We start from the raw sequence: 24,856 nt of genomic DNA on the forward strand, positions 1-24,856 counted from the left end.
CTCTCTCTCTCCTGTGAAGCGCGCTCATGAACACGCGTTCACGTTTGGCAGCTCCACGTCGACATTCTTCCAGCTGCATTTAGTCAACTGCACGCAGGACTGGCAAGGAGAAGAAAAGGTAAAAAGGCGACTGAAACCCACCTCACGACTTGGGAGCGCTTGCACGTCAGCACATCAACTGCAAGCAAAGAAGACGGTCCTGTGGCGTGGGTGATCTCACCGTGGCCTGCTACGTCCTCACTTTTTTGGGGGTAGACTTTGTGCATTTTTACAAGCAGACTGCTTGGCTCCTGCAGCTGACCGCTTATGTCTACCTCGCAGGTACAGTATGGCTACTTATTTAGCCACTTTAACTCTATCCTATAATGCACAACATATGATTGAGACATTCCTGCACTGGAAAAGTTGCTGTCAAGTGAATGTTGCTGGGGTGGCAAGTGTTCCAAATGGCTGCTTTGCACTTTGTGTACTTTATTTTTGGTTCCCCTGCAAGGCCTGTTGAATCCTCAAGGCTCAACAGGTAGCAGGACTAAACTGAACTAAGCCATATAAGCCATCATTTAGAATAAATATCTTTATAACCAAACATATGGTCATGCTATTATAACTAATGCACAGATGTGCAAAGGACTCCATCTGGCCTGCTGTACCTGCTTTGATGGTCTGGAGGAACTGCCATGCTTCAAACCTTCCTGGAGGCCCAATCCATATGGAGAATTCTGCACTTTCATTGCTACTAAAAGTTGATGGAAATACATTTTAAGCTTGAAAGTTTCAACAATGATATATATATATATATATACGCTGGTTCTTGTGCTTTGCTGCAGGTCGAAGGAGCCCCATGTCGCTCTGCTGGATGAAGACAAACCTATGAGGTGGCAGTGTGGCTTTCCAAATAAAGTTCTGTGATACACTCAGACTCTCACTGCTCGCAGTCAGTGCATTACAGAACTTTGTTTTGGAAGCTAAGTCTTTTGGCCATACGGGAAATACATCCACAAACATCTGGATATTTGCTACAATGTTTGTTTTTTATGAAATAAAGCTCCTCGATGTGTCCATATGCCTTTCCTGTTCAGAAATGACTGAGTTAGAATCCTGTGTTTGCTGCTCGTTCCTACGCGTTTAAATCATTACTGTGGAGCTGCTGCAGTGTGCCATATGGAAACAGTAGTCATGCTGGTCTAGTGACTCAGTGGAGGTGAGGTAGAAAAGTAAACAGTCAACTCATGTTGGTTCAGGTTAATTTGAGGTTTAAAAAAAAAAACATGTGGCCACCAAACAAGGGCATGGAGATAACAGAGTTCACAACAGAACATGTTCCGTTAACTGTGTGGTGAAGTCTTAAATATTGACCAGTTTCTTAATGCATGCCTAAGCTGCAAGGTAGCATAACCAGTTTATGTCCTTGCACTGAAAACGATCAATTATACAATTAAATCAAATATAAACACAATTAATGCAAATCAAATGATGTTCAAATGTTTTAACAAAATATATTTCCCCCTGTCTTTTAGCCAAATAAAATATTTACCAATAGCCAACATTTTACTAAAAATCCCACAGTCTATCTTTTAAACTGTCAAAGTTTATTTGCATGCTAACCTTTTTTTTTTTATCAAATATAAAGAACAATGTTGCCTTCTGATGAAAATCAACTGTAAAGTCTACAGTCTTTGCAGTCATGAAGCATATGTAACCAGTCATGTGTAGCAAAGCATTCTGGGGGAAAAAATGTATGGCGGTCGCTTCAAGTGCTCCTCCAAATGTAGTAAAAACAGCACCCATGTAAAAACTGAACAGAGAGAAGGTTAATCACAGTCGTTTTTTTACATGAACCATAACATGTAATTTGCTCTCTTCTATTACCATGTACATATTACAACATGTATATGAAACGATACTTTCTGATAGATTATTAGAATTAGTATTAGAAAGTAACCCTTTCCAAAAGGATAAAAGGCGTCATGCGATAAGATGGTGCATTTTCCGATGGAAGTGAACGCCGCACACTTTCCCTCCTCTGACCTATGACAGTTCCGCTCCCTCCCGTCACAAACACGGAAGCAGCATGGCGTCCAACGGCGGTAACAGCAGCGGCTCCGACAGGCAACGAATTGCACAGCAGAGATTGAGGATAATTGCTGGCCACTTACAAGCACCTTTGGACGGCGGTTCCGCCATTGTCGCCGCCGAATGCAAAGCTGACGTCTCCCGGGAGGAGAAGACGATGCCGAGGAGGAGGTACATAAAGGCTCTGATGGAACGGAGGTTGAGGGGGGGATCTTCAGCATCTGTAGATCTCATTTACGTTACGTCAAAACGTTGCATGACAGCAGCATACAACAGAGATCAGTAATAACATTAAGTGTTTATATTTACCGCTATTCCAAGATGGAGACATGAAAAACGGTTTGGGTGAGATTGCTAGCTGTAGTTCTGTAATAAGTGGGTGCGGCTTCTCAGTCCCTTCAGTTCATTCATCCCCGATAAACAGTATAGCTGTTGTTGCATTGCACTTTTCTGTGTTCGCTTGGGTTTAAGAACAAAACAGACAACACAATGAACAATGGAGACTTGTCTAATGTGTGAGGATAGCAAGTGGGTGGTGAAAATTCGCTACATACCGTACGAGCGTTTGTATTGAACGGACTCTGTGAGTTGTTTCGAGCTAATACGTGCACAGTTTATACCAACAGACTCCCCAGTGTGTTTTTTGACTCAGCCCGAATGTTATTTCGACGATTCCTGTCTGATTTCTACTTTTGGCACTATAGTTGAACGTTTTCCAACAAAGAGAAGAGTCACTAAATACAACTTGGGTTTCTTCGGTTATTCTGATTGGCTGAGAGTCATGGTGGTCTGACTTTCAACCTATTGGCAGCTGGGTTGCGTTCAAGGAAGTACTGGCAGCTAAAGAGACGTCATCTGACGTTTTATCAGATTTAACAGCTGCAGTTGAGTGTCAATGAGCAGCCCAGTTGCAAGAATTTCGCCCCGTGAAAGTCACCGGATTATCTTCTGCTCCATATAACACCTTGGCCTATATTATTGCTCAAAATAATACACTATCTTATTATGCATGATTACTTTTGAATTATGCTTACTTTAAACAACTTTGTTGTAAATATATGCAATATTTTATAATGGAAATTCAGTTTTCATTCTTTTTCTGCACTGATATTGTTAATGAGGTGGCATGTCCTGTTTGATTAAAAGTATGTTTAGAAGACGAAAATGTTCATACTCAAAAGTAACAATGTTGGGAAATAAAAACAAAACTGAAACCCTCATTGTCTATCAAACGGTGCAGAATATATTTATTTATTTATTTTTTGGGGGGGGGGGGGTCCTCACCTTTGCCTATCTTGTCTACATACATAGTTTGATGAAGTTGCATTGCTGGTTGAGCTGTCTCACGTAAAAGCAGATGTGCAAATCTGCTTCTGAGACATAGAAATCCTTAGAAGTTGCTTGGAAGTATGCAGTACATCATCATTTGGCGGTCATGTGGTCAGTGACCTCTGTAGTATTTGCCTGACAAATTCCACTCTTAATGACTGTGGGGGTAAAACACCCCAAAATGACACGTGAATGCAGTCAAGTGTGTGTTTTTGTCTAATAGTTCTAGTTTATAGTCTATACAGTTGTCTTAGGAATGCGCTATAGCCAGTATCTCTTATTGTTTTGGCTATATTGCTTGACATGTTTTCTTTGGCTTAATGTTAATGTTGTTTGTATACAAACAGTTGAAACACGGTTGAACAATTCCCTATAGGAACTACAAATAATCCATTCCTTTTTGTACTTTACAGACATTTTTAAGTAACATTTTCACCTTCTCAACTGTCATGCAAGTGTAAAAATAAGCTAATAAGTGTTAATAACTTAAAGGACAAATGATGGTGTAATGTGTTGATAGTAAAATCAGAATGTGTTGATGTAGTTGTACTGCTTTCAATGTGAGTGTGTTTTCTTCAGGTAAATGTGCGTTATCGAAGGTCACAGAATGATACCATCGTCAAACTTAAAAACACAGGAAGAAGAAAAATGAAAAGGACTTCTGGTATTGTATTATTTAGTCAATGCAGCAAGCCATTAAAGTGGAGAGTATTGCACAGGTCCTTACAAGGTAAACACTTTAGTGGTTCAGTTGCTGTTAAAAGTCTGATTTTCTGTGGCTTTTTTTTTTTTAATAGCACCGTATTTGTTTGAATGCAGCCATCTTTTACCGCTGCTTAATTGTGACGTCTACACCTCAGTGTTACTTTTTAGGTTTAGGGTTATTTTTTTCCTGTCTGGTTATTGGTGGATTTATGAAAAACATTGGTCAATGTATTCATTCATTTATTTTCTACCACTTTTCCTCCCGACGCTCACGAGGGGTGTCTTTGGCCTGGACTGGTCGCCAGCCAATCACAGGGCACATATAGACAAACAACCATTCACACTCACATTCATAAATATGGACAATTTGGAGTCCCAACCTCAACAAATACAAATACGGGCTGCACACCCCTAGTACGTAGGTTTCATGCATCTTTGGAGGGATATTTTTGCAGAGATTGTGGTGCAATTGAAATCCTCATACCCTTTAGGGGCTGCACATAACTTTGTTATTGAATACTGTATCTCCGGATACAGTAGGAGGTGTGGCTGTCTGCTCCCTGTTGTATTGCGAGCGTGCCAAACAATTTGAATGGGATGGAAAGTCGTGAATGGCTAACTAAAATCAGATATCAATGAAAAGAGAACAAATCATGTTAAAAAAACCTCCTGTTGTCATACATTTAATGGTTTTATTTGTGTTTCAGGCAGGATATTATGAAATGGAACGGTTGGGGATACAGTGATTCCAGGTTCCTCTTCAATAAGAAAGGTCAAGCAGAATTTACTGGTAAAAGGTAAGCGACGGTGTATCACATGACATCATTTTTGTGCCCAAGAACAGATAACATAAGTAGTGTCTCAATCACTCATTTGTTGATCTTTCATAAACATTCCAACGTTATCTTCTTCTGGAATTATGAATGAATCATTTGCTCATCACTGACTGATTCCCCATCAGTGAACAGGGCTTCCGGCTTGAACACACACACTCGCGCCGCACTGCTGCCATCTAGTGGCTGGTATTTGTAACTGCTACAACGCCACCAACCAGTTTCGCCTGCTTGCCTCAGCCGGGGTTGCACATTAACGAAAGAGTTGGGCAAACCCTTTGGAAATGATTGAGATGTTCCTGGATGGATGGAAGTGGCAGATTTGACCTAATGTGACTGCTTGTGGAAGCCCCGTGATGTCTTTTGCACTTTTCCTTTATCGAGTGCAGTGTTTCTCAACTGGTGGGTCCAGGGGTGCAGCCAGGAATTCTGGGCTCCCCTTGAAAAAAAGATTCCTCCTCTTAATATTGTGCTCTGAAATACATTTTGCACATGAAATTAAAGTGTAGTTTTGTTTAAAAAGATGACACGCATATGTTTTGAAAGCGATAAAAATACATTGGTATGTACAAACATGGGTCACCACTGAATGACCATAGGGAAATGTGGGTCCCAGTTGAGACCAGTTGATTTTAATCTAGTACGAGAACAAATGAGATAAGAGTTCTCCATTTGACTGAGAGAGACATTAAATGAAAATTTTTATTTGTAGTTTGATGTCTTGTAGAAATGCACAATGGCCGAGTTGGTGCTCATATTTAACATTTTATTACATGTTATTTTATTTTATTACATTTTAACATGTTATTTGCACTGCAAGCATTGTAGTATTTGTGCTGGTGTGAAAGTTGCATGTGAAGAAGAAGAAGTGAATGTTTCGCGTAAGCTGTGTAGATTAGAAGCAAGGAAGTAGTAGAAGGAAGTGATAATGGAAGCAACACGGGATGTTGTTCAACCACTCTTGTGCAATCTCACGCAGTTCTACATCATCTCAACACACCAAAAAATGTATTCTATTCTATTCTTTAATCCCAATCCAGATACAGATTAAGTGGTTTGATCATCCCCGGTCTGAAAGACTGGTTTGAAAGCACGTTTGGAGCCAGTCTGCAGCACAAAACTCCAGCAACAGTGAGCGCACTTCATTCATTCTCATCCTATTCTCTGTGAATCACACCCGGCCGACTAAATCGACACTTTGTTTTGTCTCAGCCCATTCTAAACAGCAACGCCATCCAAGCTCCCATCCTTAACAAGGCCTTTGTGGATGATCTGAAGTCCGCCGATATTGCCTTCTCACACGATGCAGAAGACCGGGTGTTCCGCAGCCACGGTGAGACTCAAGAGGAAACTAGACAACGCCACTCTGCCAACGTTTTGGCTGAGTTGATCTTCTCTCCTCTGATGTGTTTCCAGGACATTGCTTACATGAGATCTTCGCCCTGCGAGAAGGCAGATTTGGTCGCGTTCCAGACGTGGTGGTGTGGCCCAGTGAGTTCAGAAGCTGCATCACGCCTGCGCTTTTACTGCACTGCTTCATTTCTCTTACGCTTTATGGCTGATTCACTCAACAGCTTATGTTATTTGGAGGATCAATCTTTGCTCAAATCCTCATATTAATACGTGAGTGGAGGCTTAACAAGAAGTGTCAGAAGGAGGATAGTTGACACCCAGTGTCGGCCTGTGTAGAAGATTTGGGTTTGATATGAGTGCAGGATACTGTGGCTCAAAGAATATGCACATACTGTAAAATCTCTGAGTGGTTTTACATTATGTTATAAAAGTGACTACACTAATCCATCTTTTATTGCAATTAATTGGTTCCAGACCCAACCGTGATAAGTGAATTTCCACAAAGTACAACTCCTAAATAAATAATACAAAATAAATGACATGTTAATGCGATGTAAAGTAGTCAATGTACAGCTTGGATAACATCAAAATAAGTCAACACTCAGCCATTAATGTCTAAACCGTTGGCAATAAAAGTGAGTACGCCCTTTATGTTAAACCATCAACTGTCAACCCAGTTAGCCTTTTTTTTTTCTCCCCGGGGGTTTATGTAACTCATTAATGTTACACGGTCTTGCAAAGTGTGACAGTGGATGGCAGGAATGTTAAATTTGGTTCTGGCTCTCGCACATTTTCATCCTGTTCATACTGTTCTCAGCTTTGCAATATACTGGAGATGAAAAAGCACATTAGTTTATTTTTCCCCACTTTTTCTGTAGTCATTTAAGTATTTAAACTTGACATTTTCTTTTGGTAGTATGATGACTTTATTTCCATCACGTTTTGACTTTATTCCCATAATATAATGATGTTTTCCCCAACCTATTTTTTTTTTTTAATTCCAACGTTATTCTGTAATATTTAAACACTTTTCCTTGTAATTTTAGGAGCTCTTGTAAAAGTTTCCATTGGAATACGACTTTTTTCTCTTCTATATTTTCTTGTAAAATTTCAACTCTATTCATGTTTTTTTTATTTTAATATCATACATCTTTTCCCATTAATATTTTGAGCTTATTCTCATAACTTTTCACCAACCAAATTGTCCAACAATTACAACTTTTTTTTGTTTGTTTCTTTTAATATTACAACTTTTTAAAATATATTTTTTCTTTAATTTTTGCACTTATTAAAATGCCATTTTCCCTCATATTACTAGGTTATTCTTGTAAAAGTATGAGATTGCAACTTGTTATTTGTAATATTTGGATTTTAGTGTTGCAAAATTACTGCTGATTTTTTTCATTGTTTTTTTAAATTTGATTTTCCTTTTTAAATTCTATTTTTAGAATGTGTCGCCAAATTACCCAAATTCGCTTGTTCCTTACGTTAGTTATTACTATCCTCGATCACAGCAGTCATTTACGACCAGCAGCGCTTACTCAATTCCATTAGATTTTACGTCCCCCAGCAGGTCTCCAAGCCCAGCTGTTATGCGGGGGTTTGTTTTTGTTGAACTGTGATCCTTGGGATGAGCAGTGTGTATAATTAGTCAGCAGAATATACTCGCGGCTGCTAAAAGCACTTGAGCCGGGCTAAGTGCATCCTTGAAGCTTTGTGTTACTCCCTGTCCGCCCCCCCCACTACTTACTGTGACCCGACGTGGGCTCTGATTGGGTGAAATGCATTTGTATTGATTCGCATCATCTCACCACAGAGAGCAACACTTCATACGGCTGAACCCCACCTGGGAAAAGCCTCAAGCAAATGGAAACACACCCTGTTTTCCTGCCTTTTGCCTCTCTGACAGCTCTGCCAGTACAAACACACTATTTATCACCTGTCATATTTCATTTGTTTTAGGATGTGTTTACTTTCACTCTTTACTACTCTTTAATACTTTATTCATGGCTGCAATAGAAGAGTTTAAAGCGTAAAACAACCCTCCGTTTTTGAAAATGATGTTTTGTTTTTTGCAGACTGCCACGACGATGTCGTAAAAATTGTGGAACTGGCGTGTAAACACAACGTTTGTTTAATACCATATGGAGGTGAGTTATATTAAAGAGGCAACAATATTATATTAATTATATGAAAGTACCTGTTTACTTTTAAATGTCTTTGCTATGTATTCCCTTATTGTCAAGTCATTGGATTACTTTGTCATTTTTTATATTTTACTGCAAACCATTACAATGTAAATCTAAATTCATTAAGATTAGATTTTATTTAAATATATATCCTTTTTTTGTCCAGGTGGGACAAGCGTTTCCAGTGCTCTTGAGTGCCCCCAAGAGGAATCTCGCTGTATTGTCTCTCTGGATACGTCACAGATGGTATGTAAACAACCAAAACAGTTGACAAAAAGAGCTGTATGTCAAAATAAAAAAGGTGTATGAAGAAACAAGCAATACATTAAGTAATAATACAAGTAATACATAAATTTTTTTTGTGACTAATTACAGTTTTATGTGCAGAAACAAAATTGAATAATTCTAAATAACAAATGAATTAAACTTATTGTTCACGCAGACTTCTCGCACATCCTAGAATTCTCATCTTCTTCATCCATTTGGTGCCACTCACAACTTTATTTGGCCCCATGGCCAGTCATTTGACTCAATAACTGTTTGCATGATAACAATGCCAACATGCTAATGTTAGCTTGCAACACCTAACATGGTAGTGCTGAGTGTCTGCGTATGTTATAGTTATGAAAATGTCAAAAAAAATGCCACTATGCTAATGTTGATACGGTAGTGCTAACATGAGCATATTAGCATGCTAATACTGAACATGATAGCACTGTTTAAGTTTCTACTTATGAAAATGGCTAAAATGTTACTACGCTAATGTTAGCATGTGGGCAATGCTAATGTTAGCATGCAAAACCTTGCATGATAGTGTAGTGCAAAGTGTCTGCGGCTGTTAGTATAATGAAAAATGCTACTATGCTAATGTTGGCATACTAAGATTTAGCAGGATTGCGCTCAGTGTTTCTATACGTTTGTACCTACAAAAATTGCTAAAAAAAAAAAAAAAGGGTACTATAACGGCAGAAATATCCAGTAGTTGATCGTTTGTACTTACAAAAATTGCTAAAAAAAAAAAAAAAAAAAAAAGGGTACTATAACGGCAGAAATATCCAGTAGTCTTGTTCTTTGAACTGAGTGAGGATGATAAATAGGCCGCTGCCCCACCAGCGGATTGTTGCACAGAAGTCTAGAGGGCAGAGGTGAGGTGGCTCCGGCATGTGAAAGCAGCAGCACAGCAGCAACATAAACTTTATTACCTCTGCAGTGTAATTGATGGCACAGGGAGGCACGTTGACCCCCTGCAGGTAAGGCGAGGCCCAGTGCTTAGCGGTCCAAATAAGAGGCATATATTTGAAATTAGATATTAAATTGAGTTTAACCTTGGGGAGCCGCCGACTGTTGTGGCCTTCCTGCGGCCTCGCTGAGCGCATTCATCTGGCAGACGCCAGGAAGGGCGTGGCAGAACCAAGCCTGCAGTACTGTACTATTTGCAGCGTGAGTGTAAAAGGATTCACCCAAGTTGTTTGTTTTGTTTTCATGCAGAACCGCATCCTATGGATTGACGAGAAAAATCTGACCGCCCACGTGGAAGCTGGCATCATTGGCCAGGATTTGGAGCGTCAGGTGAGTGTTGAGTTTGTCACTTGGAGTGTTCTTCACAGCTTCTATAAGCCGGGTTGTTGCTTTATTACCAAAGCTTCTTTTAGACACTAAATGTATAGAACAGAATACTTTGCATATGAACTGTTTTTTTTCTCCCTATTTTTATTTTAAGCGGAAAAATGTATTGAATAAAACTTTTTTTTTAGCAAAATCAATATCTAATAATATCTATCTATCTAACAATATCTATATCAGGTCACACATTTGAAATGTTATATTCTGTTACATGAATTCAGAGTTTAAAAAAGTTTATACAAAGAATCTTAATATTGAACCTTTACTGTCAGGCCTCTTCCAACAGACAGCAATGTCATATTTAACACATGATGTAACAAGGCAAGGACCAATATTTAATTATATTGAATCTAAATGATGCAACACATAATGCTATAACAATGAGGATGTGTCATTATTATGAATAATAATAATACAATATTAAGAAATTATGATATTATGTGATTATTATTTGTATATACTGTATAAATAATAGTAATATATTTGTAGTAGACATGGACTGATACAGGTTTTTCAGGACCGATATGATTATTAATAGTTAAGGGGAAAAATGCATAGAAGCGTAGTGTTGGCCGTGCACAATAACAATGACAGCAGCACTGAAATAGCTGGTGATGTTGGGTCATAATTTTTATTAAAAACTGTTGAGTGTTTCTGTGTTTGGCAGCTTAATGAAAGCGGCTACTGCACAGGCCATGAGCCGGACTCCATGGAGTTCAGCTCTGTGGGGGGCTGGGTAGCAACCAGAGCATCAGGCATGAAGAAGAACATCTATGGCAACATTGAAGACCTGGTGCGTGGCCGCGTGTTTGTAAAGTGTAAAGGTTTGGTTCTAATTAGTGTATATTTCTGTCTAAAAGCAACAAATTGCTTTGCTTTTTCCTCCACTGTTGTGTCCTAGGTGGTACACATTAAGATGGTGACTCCATGCGGGGTGATTGAGAAGAGCTGCCAGGGCCCGCGCATGTCCACGGGGCCGGACGTTCACCACTTTATCATGGGATCGGAAGGTCTGCATGTGTTTCTGTATCGGGGGTTTGTGCATGTGTGCTGCTTTGCAGGGTCGTGTCTGTACGATAACACCGCAACATGAGGACAGTTCTCATGCTCACACTTCAACTAAAGGGGGAGGAGTCAGTAGATTTGTCCTCCCTGTCCCTGATAGAGCCCGTTCACCACTATTTACACCATCTATAGCCGGGGTGTCCAAACCTACCAGCGAGGGCCACATAGTGAAAAATGAAAGCAGCACAAGTAACGAAGCGAAGATGTTACGTACATTTCAAGAAAGCATCTCAGCTTTCTCAGTAAAAGCATGTTATTAGTATAAACTTCTTTTTTTTAATTTTCCAAATATTTACTTTTTCTTCTAAAATAGTCGTCTTGTAATATTACTTATAATAATAAAATAATACTATAGCTTTCTCCCACCTAATTTATCAAAACTACTACTAAAATTTTACTTTTCGTTGTTATTCCAACTCTATGCTACTAAAGATGTTATTTTACTTCATAATATTACAAGATTATTCTTGTCAAAGTATGGATTTTTTTCCATTAGAAGGAAATTTTAACTTAATAGTTTTCCTTTATTCTTGTAAAATTACAGCTGTCTATTTCCTCATGTCATTTGACGTTATTGCCATATTTTTACTTGATTCTCATAAGATTATGTTTGTCCGCAACCTAGTTTAAAAAATGTTTGTTAGTTTTTGATAATATTACAACTCTTAACATATAACGTCTTTTGTTAATATTTATGTATTCAGAATGTATTTATTAATATTTATTTAACAGCCTTATGCTTTATTTTCATAAAATCACAACCATTTCTCATTCCATCACAACTTTTTTTTATTTTAATATTTTGACTTTATTCTTGTAAACAGCTGCAGGTCACACTTTGAACACCCTTGATCTTTAGAATAGTATTAGTATTCTTGGGTTGCTTAAAAGGTATTTTTTCAATGTAAGTTATGATTATGTGCACCTAAATCAAAACTAGTACTTATGCGTTTCACCCAAAATGTTTTGCAATTTTTGTTGCCAGTTAAGTTCGAATGTAGACTCATCTCATTCTATGGGTCTCGCTATGACATTATTTTGGTACATTTTTAATACAATAAGAGCTGACAACCCTGCTAATAATCATAAAGATGCTCAAGCACCTCCTCCGTCTTTCACTCTCTCACCTCCCTCAGTATCCAAAGACCCTCCCTCCTTGTTTCACGTGGGAGGGGCTTGAGGGTCTTTTGTAATTTAGCTGCACGCTTTCTGCTGGGCCACTGGGGAGCAGCCTGTGCCATGCAGTGTCCCATTCTAGGCTTCATTACAGGCCAAAGATGCCTTCTAACAAGAGACCCCTATGTTCCCTGTCTGTATTAAGACACAGCATGTGATCAGCTGCTGAGACCATTATCAGTGATGAAACATTTTACATTTCTAAGAGAGCTGCCATTACGCCTGGAGTGGCTCCACAGAAGGAGAGTTTTACCACTAAAAACATGCATTGCAAAAAGTGCCCTACCATTCATATTCATACCGCTATGATCTTTTTTTTGTTGTTTTGTTTGGTGACAGTACACAGTTCAACTGTGACAGCAACAGTTGCTACTAGCAACGGAACATTTGCCCAAAAATATCTGCTGTTTGGCAGAGTAGACACCGAGAGGATTTAGATGAGATTGACTTGAGCCTTGATGTGTGTAAAGTGTGGGCACAGTGGCGTTTGCTCAAAGTCGCAAAACAACACCTTGAAGCCACATCAGGGAGTCGCTGCTCGGTATCAGTTTACACGCGCCAGCACTAATACGCCTTCATATGTACAGATATACAATATAACTTTGTTTTTTGGCATTAAGTCGCCGGACAAAAATCTAAACTTGAAAACTGAATCAAGTAATGAAAATCAAATGAATGCAAAAAAAAATCAAATGTTTTCTTTAAGAATAACACTTGCATAATGCACCTGAACGCCTCATTAGTGCACAGCACTGTGTTTCTTAGAGACAGAGTTGTTCTGTGTGCATTCTATGGACACGTAAAGTCTATAGTAGTGGCAGTCAAACTATTTTTCACTGTCGACCATATGCAATTTCTGGTTATCCTCAGAGGGCCACCTCTAACTGTGATGTTCTATTCATGATGTCATAAAACATTATTATAATTTTCCCTTTGGATTGTTTTACCAACAAACCTACACTGAAAGAAGTGTGCAAATTGACTGTACAACTATTGTGTAATTCTAATAATAATAACAATATTATTAATAAATAATAAAAACAATAATTTTAAATTAGATGTGACAACTGAAAATTTGAATTTTCTGTCAAAATTGACCATTCTTTTTAATTTTTATTTTTTCTGATTTTTTTTAACTTAATATATGTACATTTAAACAAAATTAATATACATTATTTTAATATACAATATTAAACATTATATAATACATGCAATATAATTAAAGTAATAATAATATTTTAATATAAATACAAGTATTTTTCCAAATAATATTAAAAGAAGCGTTTTTTGTGGTTCTAAAAGAACCACTATCCGTTCTTCGCAGAGACTCGAGTGGCCAACGCCTGGATGTTTGTTTGGGCACTCACTGTTTGGCCAACCGATACATATTTTTACCAGTAATTTTTATTGAAAACCGAGATTCCACTGTGTATGTATAATACATAAAATATTGGTAGTGGCTTGTTTCCGGCCAGCAAGAAATTCAATTTCTGAAATGCTGATTGGTCTGACGGTGCATCTGTTTTTGAAACTATTATCTGTATTTCCCACCCTGAAGTATTCAAACACGCACCGGGGCTCCTTCCCTGGCAGCAGCAGCTAATGAAGAGTTTTGGAGGCCATAAGGTCGGTCAGAGGTTGAGTTGTATCTGTACACATGCTGCTGCTCAGGGCCTGTCTGCCTTTGATACAGCCTTGCTTTATTTCCTCATGCTCCATGCTGATAAATCTTAGCTGCCCCCAGTAGAAAACCAGATCCCCTTGGTGAAATGTGAGACGAAGGTCACCAGAAGGACCCTCAAGACATTTACCAGAACCCTTTAAAACACAGCTCCGAGAGCACTGAAATCATATAAATGACTGGCCTTAACATACTTATTTTTCCCCTCCCTCTCCTCATGTCTCACTGTGATTTTCCACAGGAACACTGGGCGTGGTCACTGAGGTCACAATGAAGATTCGGCCCATGCCGGAGTATCAGAAGTACGGCTCTGTGGTGTTCCCTAACTTTGAGCAGGGAGTTGCATGTCTTCGAGAAGTTGCCAAACAGGTAACTATGAAACTGTTCTACATGTGGATAGAAAATAGAAGGTGTACACATTTCCCTTCATCACATTACTTGGGATTTAACCGTAAAAAAGTGGTGTCATAATCCAGTCAGTTCTTTAAAAACATACAAAGGACTGTTAGGACCGTATTGAAAAAGAATGCGATGAAAATAAAATAGCAGAATTAAAGTGGATCCCCACGCATTTGCAGATATTTGTTCAAAAAATGTTTAGTTTTTCTCTGAAAGTAGGCAATGTTTTACACTGAAAAACACATCTCATTCACCTGGGGTGTGTAATAACTTATAAATACATGGTAATGTAAAATTTCTGCATGTTTATGTTTTTATGCTTCACTGATGATGCTTTTTTTCGCCAATGTCGCACTTTGGCGGTCCTTGAACGCATCTTGGATGCATGAGGCAAACCGAAAGTGAAACTTATGTATCCATAACTTTCAAAATTCCAATGCTGCCACATAAATACTTCTGTTCACAGATCATCTTATATCATCATTCATTCGTCAGCACCTATATTATATATATATGTATATATAATATTATGAAATATTATATACTGCTCAAAAAAATAAAGGGAACACTAAAATAACACAGCCTACATCTGAATGAATGAAATATTCTTATCAAATACTTTTATGCTGACAACAAAATCGCATGAAAATTATAAATGGAAGTGAAATTTATTAGATTTATTACAATCACACTCTAAACTAAAGTGGAAAAACACACTCAAGTCTGATCCAGTCTTTAAAACCAGTCATAATGAGGCTCAGTTGTGGGTGTGTTTGGCCTCCATGTTTGATTTCATGGAAGTGTGTTTATATGTATGTATGAACAATATATCACATTATATTACATTATTGTTTATTTTTTCAACCAAACAATACCAATTAGTGATTAAAAAAACAGATTATATAAAAAAAATAGATGTTGTTATTGGCAACGCATTCAATGATAGCTGATGTTAGTAGCTAAACTTTGCCAAATTGCTATCATTAGCTGACAACAAACATAACCAGTGAGCGTGTGCGTGTTTTACCTCGGAGGAGGAAGAGGTGGGATGTAATGCTTGCAGTGTTTTTGACTGTTGGCGCCCTCTAGGTATCCGGAGGGGCGGCTGCATACAGTCCCTTTTAATATAATATGATTGATAAATCATAAAAACATAAAGACCGCTATGTTTCTTTTTGGGATTGAAATGATGGGTTCATTGAATTGTGAGGTCCAATTGATTTATTATTATTTTTAAGTACAATTTCAACATCATAATAAGCATTAAAAAAAAGTCAACTTTACATTGATTTTAATTTTTATCATTGTTTTTTTGTTTTCTTTTTATTTTTTTAGAGATGTGCTCCTGCATCTATCCGACTTATGGATAATGAGCAATTTAAATTTGGTAAGTTTTGTTCATTTCTACTCTTTTTTTTTTTTTTTTCTCCCCCTTTTGATTTGAACCAGCTACCTAATTATAATATTTCTTTCATTTGCTGTCATCCATGACCAGCATAGGTTTTATTTTTTATTCCACTTGAATGTTGGCCGCACAGCCAAAGAGCTAAAACCAGATGAAAAATTGTTCCCTGCCTAAATGAAGTAGTAGTTCCATTGAAGTTTTATGACGCTGCTCCTTAAGGTCTCACCAAATGCATCTGGCATCACCAGAGATCTCAGTAAAACTCCCTTGAGCCTCCAGGGATCTCATTATCTCTCCTACATTTCCGCTTTTCACCAAGAAGGCAGTTCTGAGCATTAAGGAAAGAAGATGAAGCGACCAGGTTTTTCACTAATAACTAAAACTCATGGCTCCATGATACGTTCTCTGGCTTATTAGTGGCGTATTTCATACTTTTGATCATGTCGGCTATTGAGTACGAACAATTGATGCGTTCACAAGTCCTCCGCAGATTGGGATTACATGTGCAATTTTAGTAGTGTGGATGAAAAATGAGACTGTTGTCACGGTCACTGAGCTTTTATGTGCAAAAGGGAGGAGGAGCAATACGCAGTGTGGCGTGCAATTATTAAATGAGCAGTGTGAAGATGGTAGAAGAACCAGTGGAAAAGACATGCAGTCAAAGCTGGAAGTGGACACAATTAGGACACTAAGGTGATGAAGAGACAGCCGCATACACGGGGAGAAATAAATGAACTGTTAAGTCTCTGTGACATCACCCGTGACTTCCCCCGCTGTTGATTGATAGCCGTCCCATTGGCCCTCATTCCTGCCTGTCCACAGGCACTTTTGGTACGTCCGATCAGGAATAAATCAAAAAAGTGCGCGTGAGGAAGACGGATATCGCTGCATCAGCCCCACTTCCCTTCAGAAAGACTCTGATTTATTGACGCCGTTGCCGGCAGCCATCGGCTTGTTGTAAACGCATTCAAATGTGTTCAAATTTGTCGTCCTTTTGTTTAAGAGCCCAAATAACTCTTGACTCGCCTGCCTTTGGTAATGTCCGGACAGTGCGAGCATAAGAATGTGACTAGCGTGTGAAACCAAATCTTTATGGCTAACTCTTAACTGGTGTGTTCACAGGTCACGCCCTCAAGCCTCAGGTGTCGTCACTTTTCACCTCCTTTCTGGACGGCCTGAAGAAACTGTACATCACCAAGGTAAACCCGAGAGCGGAAGCACACTGTGTCAGCGGCGCCCTTAGAACTGTTGGCCGTGAAAAATGACCCCGCCTCTTAAATCCTAAGTTCAAAGGCTTCGACCAGAACCGCTTGTGCGTGGCCACCCTGCTGTTTGAGGGAGATCGAGAGAAGGTCCTCCAGCACGAGAAGCAAGTTTATGACATCGCCGCCAAATTTGGGTCAGTACTGCCTTGTTGCTTGTCCCTATCACTTGTATCCCCACAGGGACAAAAAAAGTAAAAATAATATGCTGGGTGCATTGATTCGGCATTCATGGACCTGCAAATTTTCAGGAAAAAGTAACATTTGTTTTTATTTAATAATATATATTTTTTAAAGGTTTAAACATTTTTTTTCTTTTAAAATATTTTTTTCCACAGAAACTGCAAAATGAGATTCCAGTGAGTTTGAGGGGAGAAAATAAAATAATAATTTTAAAAAGTAACTTTTTTTTTTCTTTAAAAAATTCAGAAGCGGCATCTAATTAATAATATAGACTAATAATAAAAATATTAATAGTAGTAGTACTATTGAATTCATGGATTATTACTTTACACTAATCCCTATTCTGTGAGATTACTGTGGACTCCCACATAAATTTGCTGCATCTCATTTACTTTAAATAGTAAGTTAAAAAAAAAAACCTTAGTAAAATTAGTTTAAAAAAATCTTAATAATGTATGTGTCCATGATAATGAAAATAAAATAAATGTACCACTGTTAGATATCCCACACTGTTAGATATCCCACAACGCACGGTAGCTCATCCATCCATTACATTAGTCTTTCACATTCATATACATATTTATATTTAGGGATTAAACCTGGATTGGGTGGTGACTGAAGAATGGCAATTGAAGAGAGAACGGGGATGGTTTTGGAACGGCATCTAATGTAATAATCACAATACTTTTATTGCAAATGTTGATCTGAAGTCTGTCACGTTCGGGCTTGAGTTGAGGGCTTTGCGATGCGACCCCCAGGACGCAGAGAGCAGGACCAAAAGTGCAGATAAAAGGTTGAGTTTAATGCAAAAATGGCAGCAGCAGGATAACACAACAGCCAAACCAAAGACAATGAAGCCACAAACAAAAGAGCACACACCTGAACTAAATAAGGAGTGGGAAATTAGAGACAGGTGCGTGAAAGGAGCCTGGATAGAGAAAACGGAAGGGAACAAGAAAGGAAGTAGTTATAAAATAAGGGCATGGAAAACCGGAGCAGAGGCAAGGAAGGAACTAAAAAAGCTGTCACAATCAGTCCTTTTCTTTTGCAGTTTGGCCCTAAAATTCTTCACACATCAGACCCAACAACACCATACTTAACCAGACATTATGAATAACGACAAAAAGAAAGTTTTTGGCTTGCTGTTCCTCTCAGTTGTTTGTCTTAGTTTACGGTGATGGATCACCTGTGGATGTCCTCCTGCCAGGCCCGCCTTTGTGGGTGCTGATCAATGAGGTCTTTGGGGGGGAATCAGTTACCCATCAGGCTCACTGGGATGCTCCATAGATGATGTTGGGCCAATTTAAAACCTTCACTTACAGTCATGTCACCACACGACGGAAGCAGAATGTATGTTTTGCCAATGCAACAGTAAGAAATGCAACAAATTACACTTGAGTGTTTGAGATTCAGAATGCTATGTTCATTCAACTAAAATGGCCCTGTGTAAAAAAGTGATTGGCCCCACGCCTCCAGAAAGAAAATAATTAAGATCTATCAGTCTGTAAAAAGGTTATAAAGCCATTTCTAAAGCTGTGGGACTCCAGCCACCCACAGTAAGAGCAATTATCCACAAATGGCCAAAACACAGAACAGTGGGGAATCTTCCCGGGATCGGCCGCCCAACCAAAATGCCCCCAACACATCATCCAATAGGTCACAAAATACCCCACAACAACATCCAAAGAATTGCAGGCTTGCCTCAGTTAAGGCCAGTAAGAAAGACACAGGGCAAAAAGTTCCAAGACCAAAACCACGGCTGAAGAAAAATGGTCAATGCAGAAATGATGACCATCAAGACCTGTGGGAAAATACTCTTGTGGTCTTTGGAGACAAAAGTTGAGCATTTTGTAAAGTGCGTGTCCCATAATATCTACCATAAAACTAGCGCCACATTTCAGAAAAATATCATAGCAAAAAATATAATGGCAACAGTAAAATATGGTGGTGGTAGTGTAATGGTCAGGGGTTGTTTTGCTGCTTCAGGACCTTGAAGACTTGTTGTTTGCTTAGTAACACGGTTACCCCACAAGTCTCTACTGAATGCACGGAATAATGCAAAACAGGAAGTGGTAGATCTGAGTAGATCTCGCTGCCACATTATGTGTGTGGACAATTTTGGTTGTCTGGAACAGATTAATTTGATTTGCATTATTTCTAATGGGGAAAAACTGATTGGGTTAGAATCTTTGTGGAACAGATTAATGACGCTAACTGAGGTTTCACTGTATTTTATGTCATTGACCTGTGGAATACAGTATATTGATTGTTTATGACAGTTGGATTCTTGGCTCAGCTGAAGGGCTGACCTGTCAAAAAGCAGCAGTTAGGAGCATGGTATCTTCAGCCTGATGACATTATTTGGCCTAAAGGACAATCGGCCATCACACCAAGTGCCAGTGATGGATAAGTGAGGGATATTTGCTTGTGGTGTTGGGAAACAGGATGAGTCGATATAGTGATTTTCTAATGAGCTTGGCCTGATTAGTTTGGGTGCGAGATGAAAATTTGATTACACTCTGCAGGTGATGGATGCGTAGCTGACCTGCGGCGAGGCACACGACGCCGCTCCATTGATCCGTACATTGTTGGATTGACAGGCTGGCGGGCAGCTGTGTGTGAAAGCGGCTTGCAAAGCTCAAAGAAGACACTGTTGAATATTAACCCTGTTATCTTTTTCCAGAGGCCTGGCAGCCGGAGAGGACAATGGGCAGAGGGGCTACATGTTGACCTTTGTCATCGCTTACCTCCGGGTGGGTCATTGCGCTTTTTTTTTTTTTTTTTTTTTTGCAGGCTGAGATGACGGGCAGGTGGACCGGGCCTCTGACAGCAGATAGTGTAGCGAGGAACCCTAGAAGCTTGCAGAATGTGACCTCTAAGGCTCTCGATTTGATGTGGTCAATCTTATTGTCAGGGTTTTTACCACCCTGGAGTGTATCTCTTCTTTCAGAGAATTGAGATGTTTTTCCCTTTTTGTCCGGACACAAGTGAATCCATTCATGTAGTTTCTATGTGTCTAAATAAGTCCCAACTATTTATCAACTAGTTTGACACTTAATTGAGCGCAGACTTCCTCCAACATCCCAGTTTGCATCAGCACAGATACCCACCTCTTGTACTTGCCCTCAATGTTGTCATTAGGACATCAAAACACAAACGTAACAGCAAGTTCAGGAATCTCCTTTTAAAATACAGTAAAATGTTATGTATGAAAGTATGTTGATGTATTCTTTTTTTTTTTAAAGGACTTGGGAATGGACTACTATGTGATCGGGGAGTCCTTTGAGACCTCGGTACCCTGGGACAGGTAAATACTATTTATTTTCTGCATCACACATCACTACTCTTTGTTTCTACTGCTTATCCTCGCAAAGGTCGCGGGGGTGCTGGAGACTATCCCAGCTGTCTTCGGGCGAGAGGCGGGGTACACTCTGGGGTACACAAATTTTTTTCTGGTTTCATTTTGAAGTTCAGTCTGTACAGCACAAATACATTAATAGATATTATCAGTCTCTCTTGTATTTCAAAGCAGAATAACTGTGTAAAATTATGAGGAAAACTATCATTTTAGTAACAAAGTTTAAATATTAAAGATGCTTTTCTTGTAAAATGGAAAAACAAAACAACAATTGTTGTAAAATTTGGTTGCGGAAAAAAATTATGTTATAATAAAGTCAGGGCTGCACAGCGGTCAAGTGGTTGGCGCGTAGACCTCACAGCTAGGAGACCTGAGTTCAATTCCACCCTCGGCCATCTCTGTGTGGAGTTTGCATGTTCTCCTCGTGCATGTGTGGGTTTTCTCCGGGTACTCCGGTTTCCTCCCACATTCCAAAAACATGCTAGGTTAATTGGCGACTCCAAATTGTCCATAGGTATGAATGTGAGTGTGAATGGTTGTTTGTCTATATATGCCCTGTGATTGGCTGGCCACCAGTCCAGGGTGTACCCACCTCTCGCCTGAAGACAGCTGGGATAGGCTCCAGCACCACCGCTACCCTTGTGAGGATAAGTGGTAGAAAATGAATGAATGACTAATAAAGTCAAAATATTATGATAAGTCATAATTACGAGTAGAAAATATACAAGAAGAAAGTTGAAATATTTCAAACAATAAACAGAAGAAATGCTGTCATTTTATGAGACTAGAGTCAAAATATTAAGAGAAAAAAGTCACATTTTTTCCAAGAATAAATTCTTACTATTATGAGGAAAAATAATGTAATTTTAGAGGTGAATTTTTTTTATTATGAGAAACTAACATATTTTGGGAAATGAGGCAAGGAAGTAGTTAGAATATTATGGGAATATAATATCAGAAGAATATTTACAAAGATTATTTCGAATCGCAATAAAGGATGTCAAACAATAAATGATGTCTGTGTCATGTCAATGTTGCTGAAGTAGAAGTCGAAAGCTCGAAAAAGCATCGGAATCGATAATCGTTAGGAAATAGATTCAGAATTGTTTACATTCATTCATTCATTTTCTAATAAAAGAAATTTTGCATGTTCATGTCTTCATCCTCCACCTTCGATCCGGAAAAAGTAAGCAATGGAGGCGTACGGTAATGTCTTGTGTGACGTCATGCATGATATTGATGCAAACTCCTGCCCTACGGAACATGAGCCCCTGGTTCAAGTCTCACCCAACTGTAGTGTGCTCTCCTCCCTGTCATTGGCTGCTGGACAACAGGAGCATGCGGCGCTCCCGTGTTGCGCAACATGCCTGACGGGAGAAACGGAGAGAGCAAGCGACCGAGGCGAACACATGAGTTTGGCTCATTACCCCGCCTCCTCGCCATCCTCCACATGGCTGCACATGCCCAGGGCTGGCGGCCGTTTTCGCACCGATGGGAACGGCTCATGCAATCTTCTCCGCTTTCTTTTTCTTGGGCTTCTTCTTTTTATCATATCTGTACACAGAAGTTTTCCTAATGCAATAAATGTCCAACACAGATATTTACATTTCCATCAAGCGCCAAGTCTCACATTATTATTTTTTTCTCTCACATGCAGGGTTTTGGATATTTGCCGCAACGTAAAGGCTCGCATCATCAGGGAGTGTAAAGACAAAGGAGTCCAGTTTCCTCCATTTTCCACTTGCAGGTAACATTTAGACTTTGTAATGACTCACCAACATTAGTATACAAAGAAATAAATATACGTAGTGATGTATTGTTTGCGTCATTTCAGCATTTCAGCACAAATGACATAAATAAACATAAATAAGAGGACACATTCTAAGATGCGGTGATAATATGTAGTATTCTACACTGGCCACTAGGTGTCAGTAATGTTACTGTAATGTTGGGTGAAACACACAAGCACCTGACCTGATCGCCAGAACAACAGGATTTTATTGCAGGTTTGAATGATCTCACAACAAGCGCAATACTCCCTAACATGCTAATAACATAACTTTCTAATCATAGAAATGTACTTGTACATTTTGCCCCATAATTTTATGAGTTTGATTTTCATAATGTTTTATGTACATTTTTAACCAACCTCATTTTCCAAAAAATGCAACTTTATTCTTTTTGTTAGTTCTTACTTGGTTGTACTACATACTTCATATCATATCATATTTTCTATGCCACTTAGCCTGACTAGGCATATGGTGGAACCTATCCCAGCTGATTTCGAGCGAGAGGAGGGTTGCCAGTATTATAAATCTCTCAAAATATTTAGTATTTATTCCTGCAAAATTACTGCTCTTTTTTCCATGTTTGCTGTTGTTGTTTTTTTTTTAATAAATAATTAAAAAAAAAAAACATCCTCAGGGCATAAATGGCCTTCAAGCCTGGTCTACTATATTTAGTAGGACTGGACAGGTGACTGTAGGGATGTTCGATCATGTCCAGAGGGCTCTAATAATGTTAAAAATCATATTTAGAAGGTTGTAAACCGGTTTTGTATCGTCAAACTACAAAAATATTCCATTTATAAATAAGGAATCCTATTTAGTGGAAATTCACTTATCACGGTAGAGTCTGGAGCCAATGAACCCTGATAAACGAGTGATTACTGTTATTGTTACGTAGCAGTTCAGATACTTATATGTAATTACTTTTATTTAAAGGAACAGCTTGATGGTCCATCTATTCACTTTTAACATTCAAAGTTGCGTTCACACAACAATAAAAGTCACTGAAAAGGCATATCTAGATATGAGCTTTTCTTATAGCAGACACATTCTTAACATGCATTACAGCAAAACTGGATAAAGAAATGTCAAAATGCGACTTTCAACGAAGTATTATTAGAGGACCGGCTCTTCCCTCCACAAAGGCCGTGCACGTTGGCCAGAGTCTGACGAGCAGACGGCAAGCAGGCTGCTGCTCTATGCTTGTGGACAGATTAGGCCTCAGCCTGATTATGCCACAGCTATTCATTTCCCGGCCACGGTCTGTCACATGATTGATTTGTCCATTTAACCTCTGGAGCAGCCAGCGTGCCAGGTGATGGGCCATGTCAAATGAACAAGGGCCTCGGCAGGGAGCGAGGCCACGAGACCGGGGCTGAGACTTGAGAGCTGGAGGGGTTATCTTTACTCTTTATGATGATTTTTAAAAACAAAAATTATTTACAAGTGGTCGTTTGTTTGAGTCTGTTTTTGGAACATGAGACATTTCTCAGTAAATTGTCGGGTGACGTGTCAGGACAAGCGTGTGAGCATGTTTTGCCTGACTGATGTTTGGATTTGGCTTAGTGGGATAAAAATGCAGGATTCTTTTGCTAAATTCCCTCATTTGCACATATAGTGGCCAGGGGGAATCAGGTGATCAGGTGATGGTTAGGTGCATAGATTTACAATTGTTTTGGGCTCCTTTTTTTGGTTATAACTTACATTATAGTGTAATAATATATATATATATATATATATTTACATTCATATAGTTCATGCTAATTGATATGATGGAATAATATGCTAAAATGTAATAACTAAAATGTGATAACTAACTGTTTATGAGGGTAAAAAACAAGACGTGTATTTAGTTGTATTTAGTTATGAACATTTACAAAAAAAATCCATTATGAAATGTATAAATTTTATAAACATTTTATTTGATATTTCTTCTTTTGACATTTATATTTTATTGCCCAAATTAATCAGCAAAGTTGTGTGTAATATATTGTAAATAAGATCAAATATCAAAGAAGGGGTAGGATTTAATGAGCTTTGCTTCTTCCTGCTCCTTTTCCCTTTTCAGACATGTGTAGTAATGAGGTGTTGTGTGTGTGCATGTATGTATATGTGGGTGTGTGTGTATATGTATATATATATATATATATATATATATATATATATATATATGTGTGTATATGTATATATATATATATATATATATATTGTAAGTGTATATGTGAGAAAGAATAATAATATGTAATATAGTATGCATGTCTGAAATAAATTAAGAAGAAGAAATTAAAGCCTATTTATATGGTTTTTATTGCCTTTGAAGAATCTGTCAACAGGATTAGAAACTGGATGTCATACAGATTACTCACATGGTGGGAATTATTGATTCAATTGTATTGTGTTGTATTTTACTGTGTAGTTTATTTAATTTCACTGTA

At 38.5% G+C, this 24,856-nt stretch overlaps 1 protein-coding gene across 1 annotated transcript in view; it reads left to right on the forward strand.

Annotated features, from left to right (window-relative positions):
- Positions 1-1,995: 1,995 nt before the first annotated feature.
- agps (alkylglycerone phosphate synthase) overlaps positions 1,996-24,856 on the forward strand; it is a 28,481-nt gene continuing 5,620 nt past the window's right edge. Inside the window, exons 1-17 of the mRNA XM_058082818.2 lie at positions 1,996-2,244; positions 4,815-4,904; positions 5,981-6,071; positions 6,153-6,273; positions 6,357-6,431; positions 8,372-8,443; positions 8,649-8,728; positions 9,971-10,051; positions 10,773-10,898; positions 11,007-11,115; positions 14,269-14,396; positions 15,762-15,813; positions 16,954-17,030; positions 17,118-17,230; positions 19,960-20,029; positions 20,522-20,583; positions 22,292-22,381. Of these exons, the coding sequence (XP_057938801.2) occupies positions 2,072-2,244; positions 4,815-4,904; positions 5,981-6,071; positions 6,153-6,273; positions 6,357-6,431; positions 8,372-8,443; positions 8,649-8,728; positions 9,971-10,051; positions 10,773-10,898; positions 11,007-11,115; positions 14,269-14,396; positions 15,762-15,813; positions 16,954-17,030; positions 17,118-17,230; positions 19,960-20,029; positions 20,522-20,583; positions 22,292-22,381 (1,610 nt within the window). The 5' untranslated portion in view covers positions 1,996-2,071. The remainder of the gene's footprint in view (positions 2,245-4,814; positions 4,905-5,980; positions 6,072-6,152; positions 6,274-6,356; positions 6,432-8,371; positions 8,444-8,648; positions 8,729-9,970; positions 10,052-10,772; positions 10,899-11,006; positions 11,116-14,268; positions 14,397-15,761; positions 15,814-16,953; positions 17,031-17,117; positions 17,231-19,959; positions 20,030-20,521; positions 20,584-22,291; positions 22,382-24,856) is intronic.

This window comes from Doryrhamphus excisus, linkage group LG12 (genome assembly GCF_037039965.1).
Source record: "Doryrhamphus excisus strain RoL-2023G ecotype Guam linkage group LG12, RoL_Dexc_Guam_v1.1, whole genome shotgun sequence".
NCBI lineage: Eukaryota > Metazoa > Chordata > Actinopteri > Syngnathiformes > Syngnathidae > Doryrhamphus > Doryrhamphus excisus.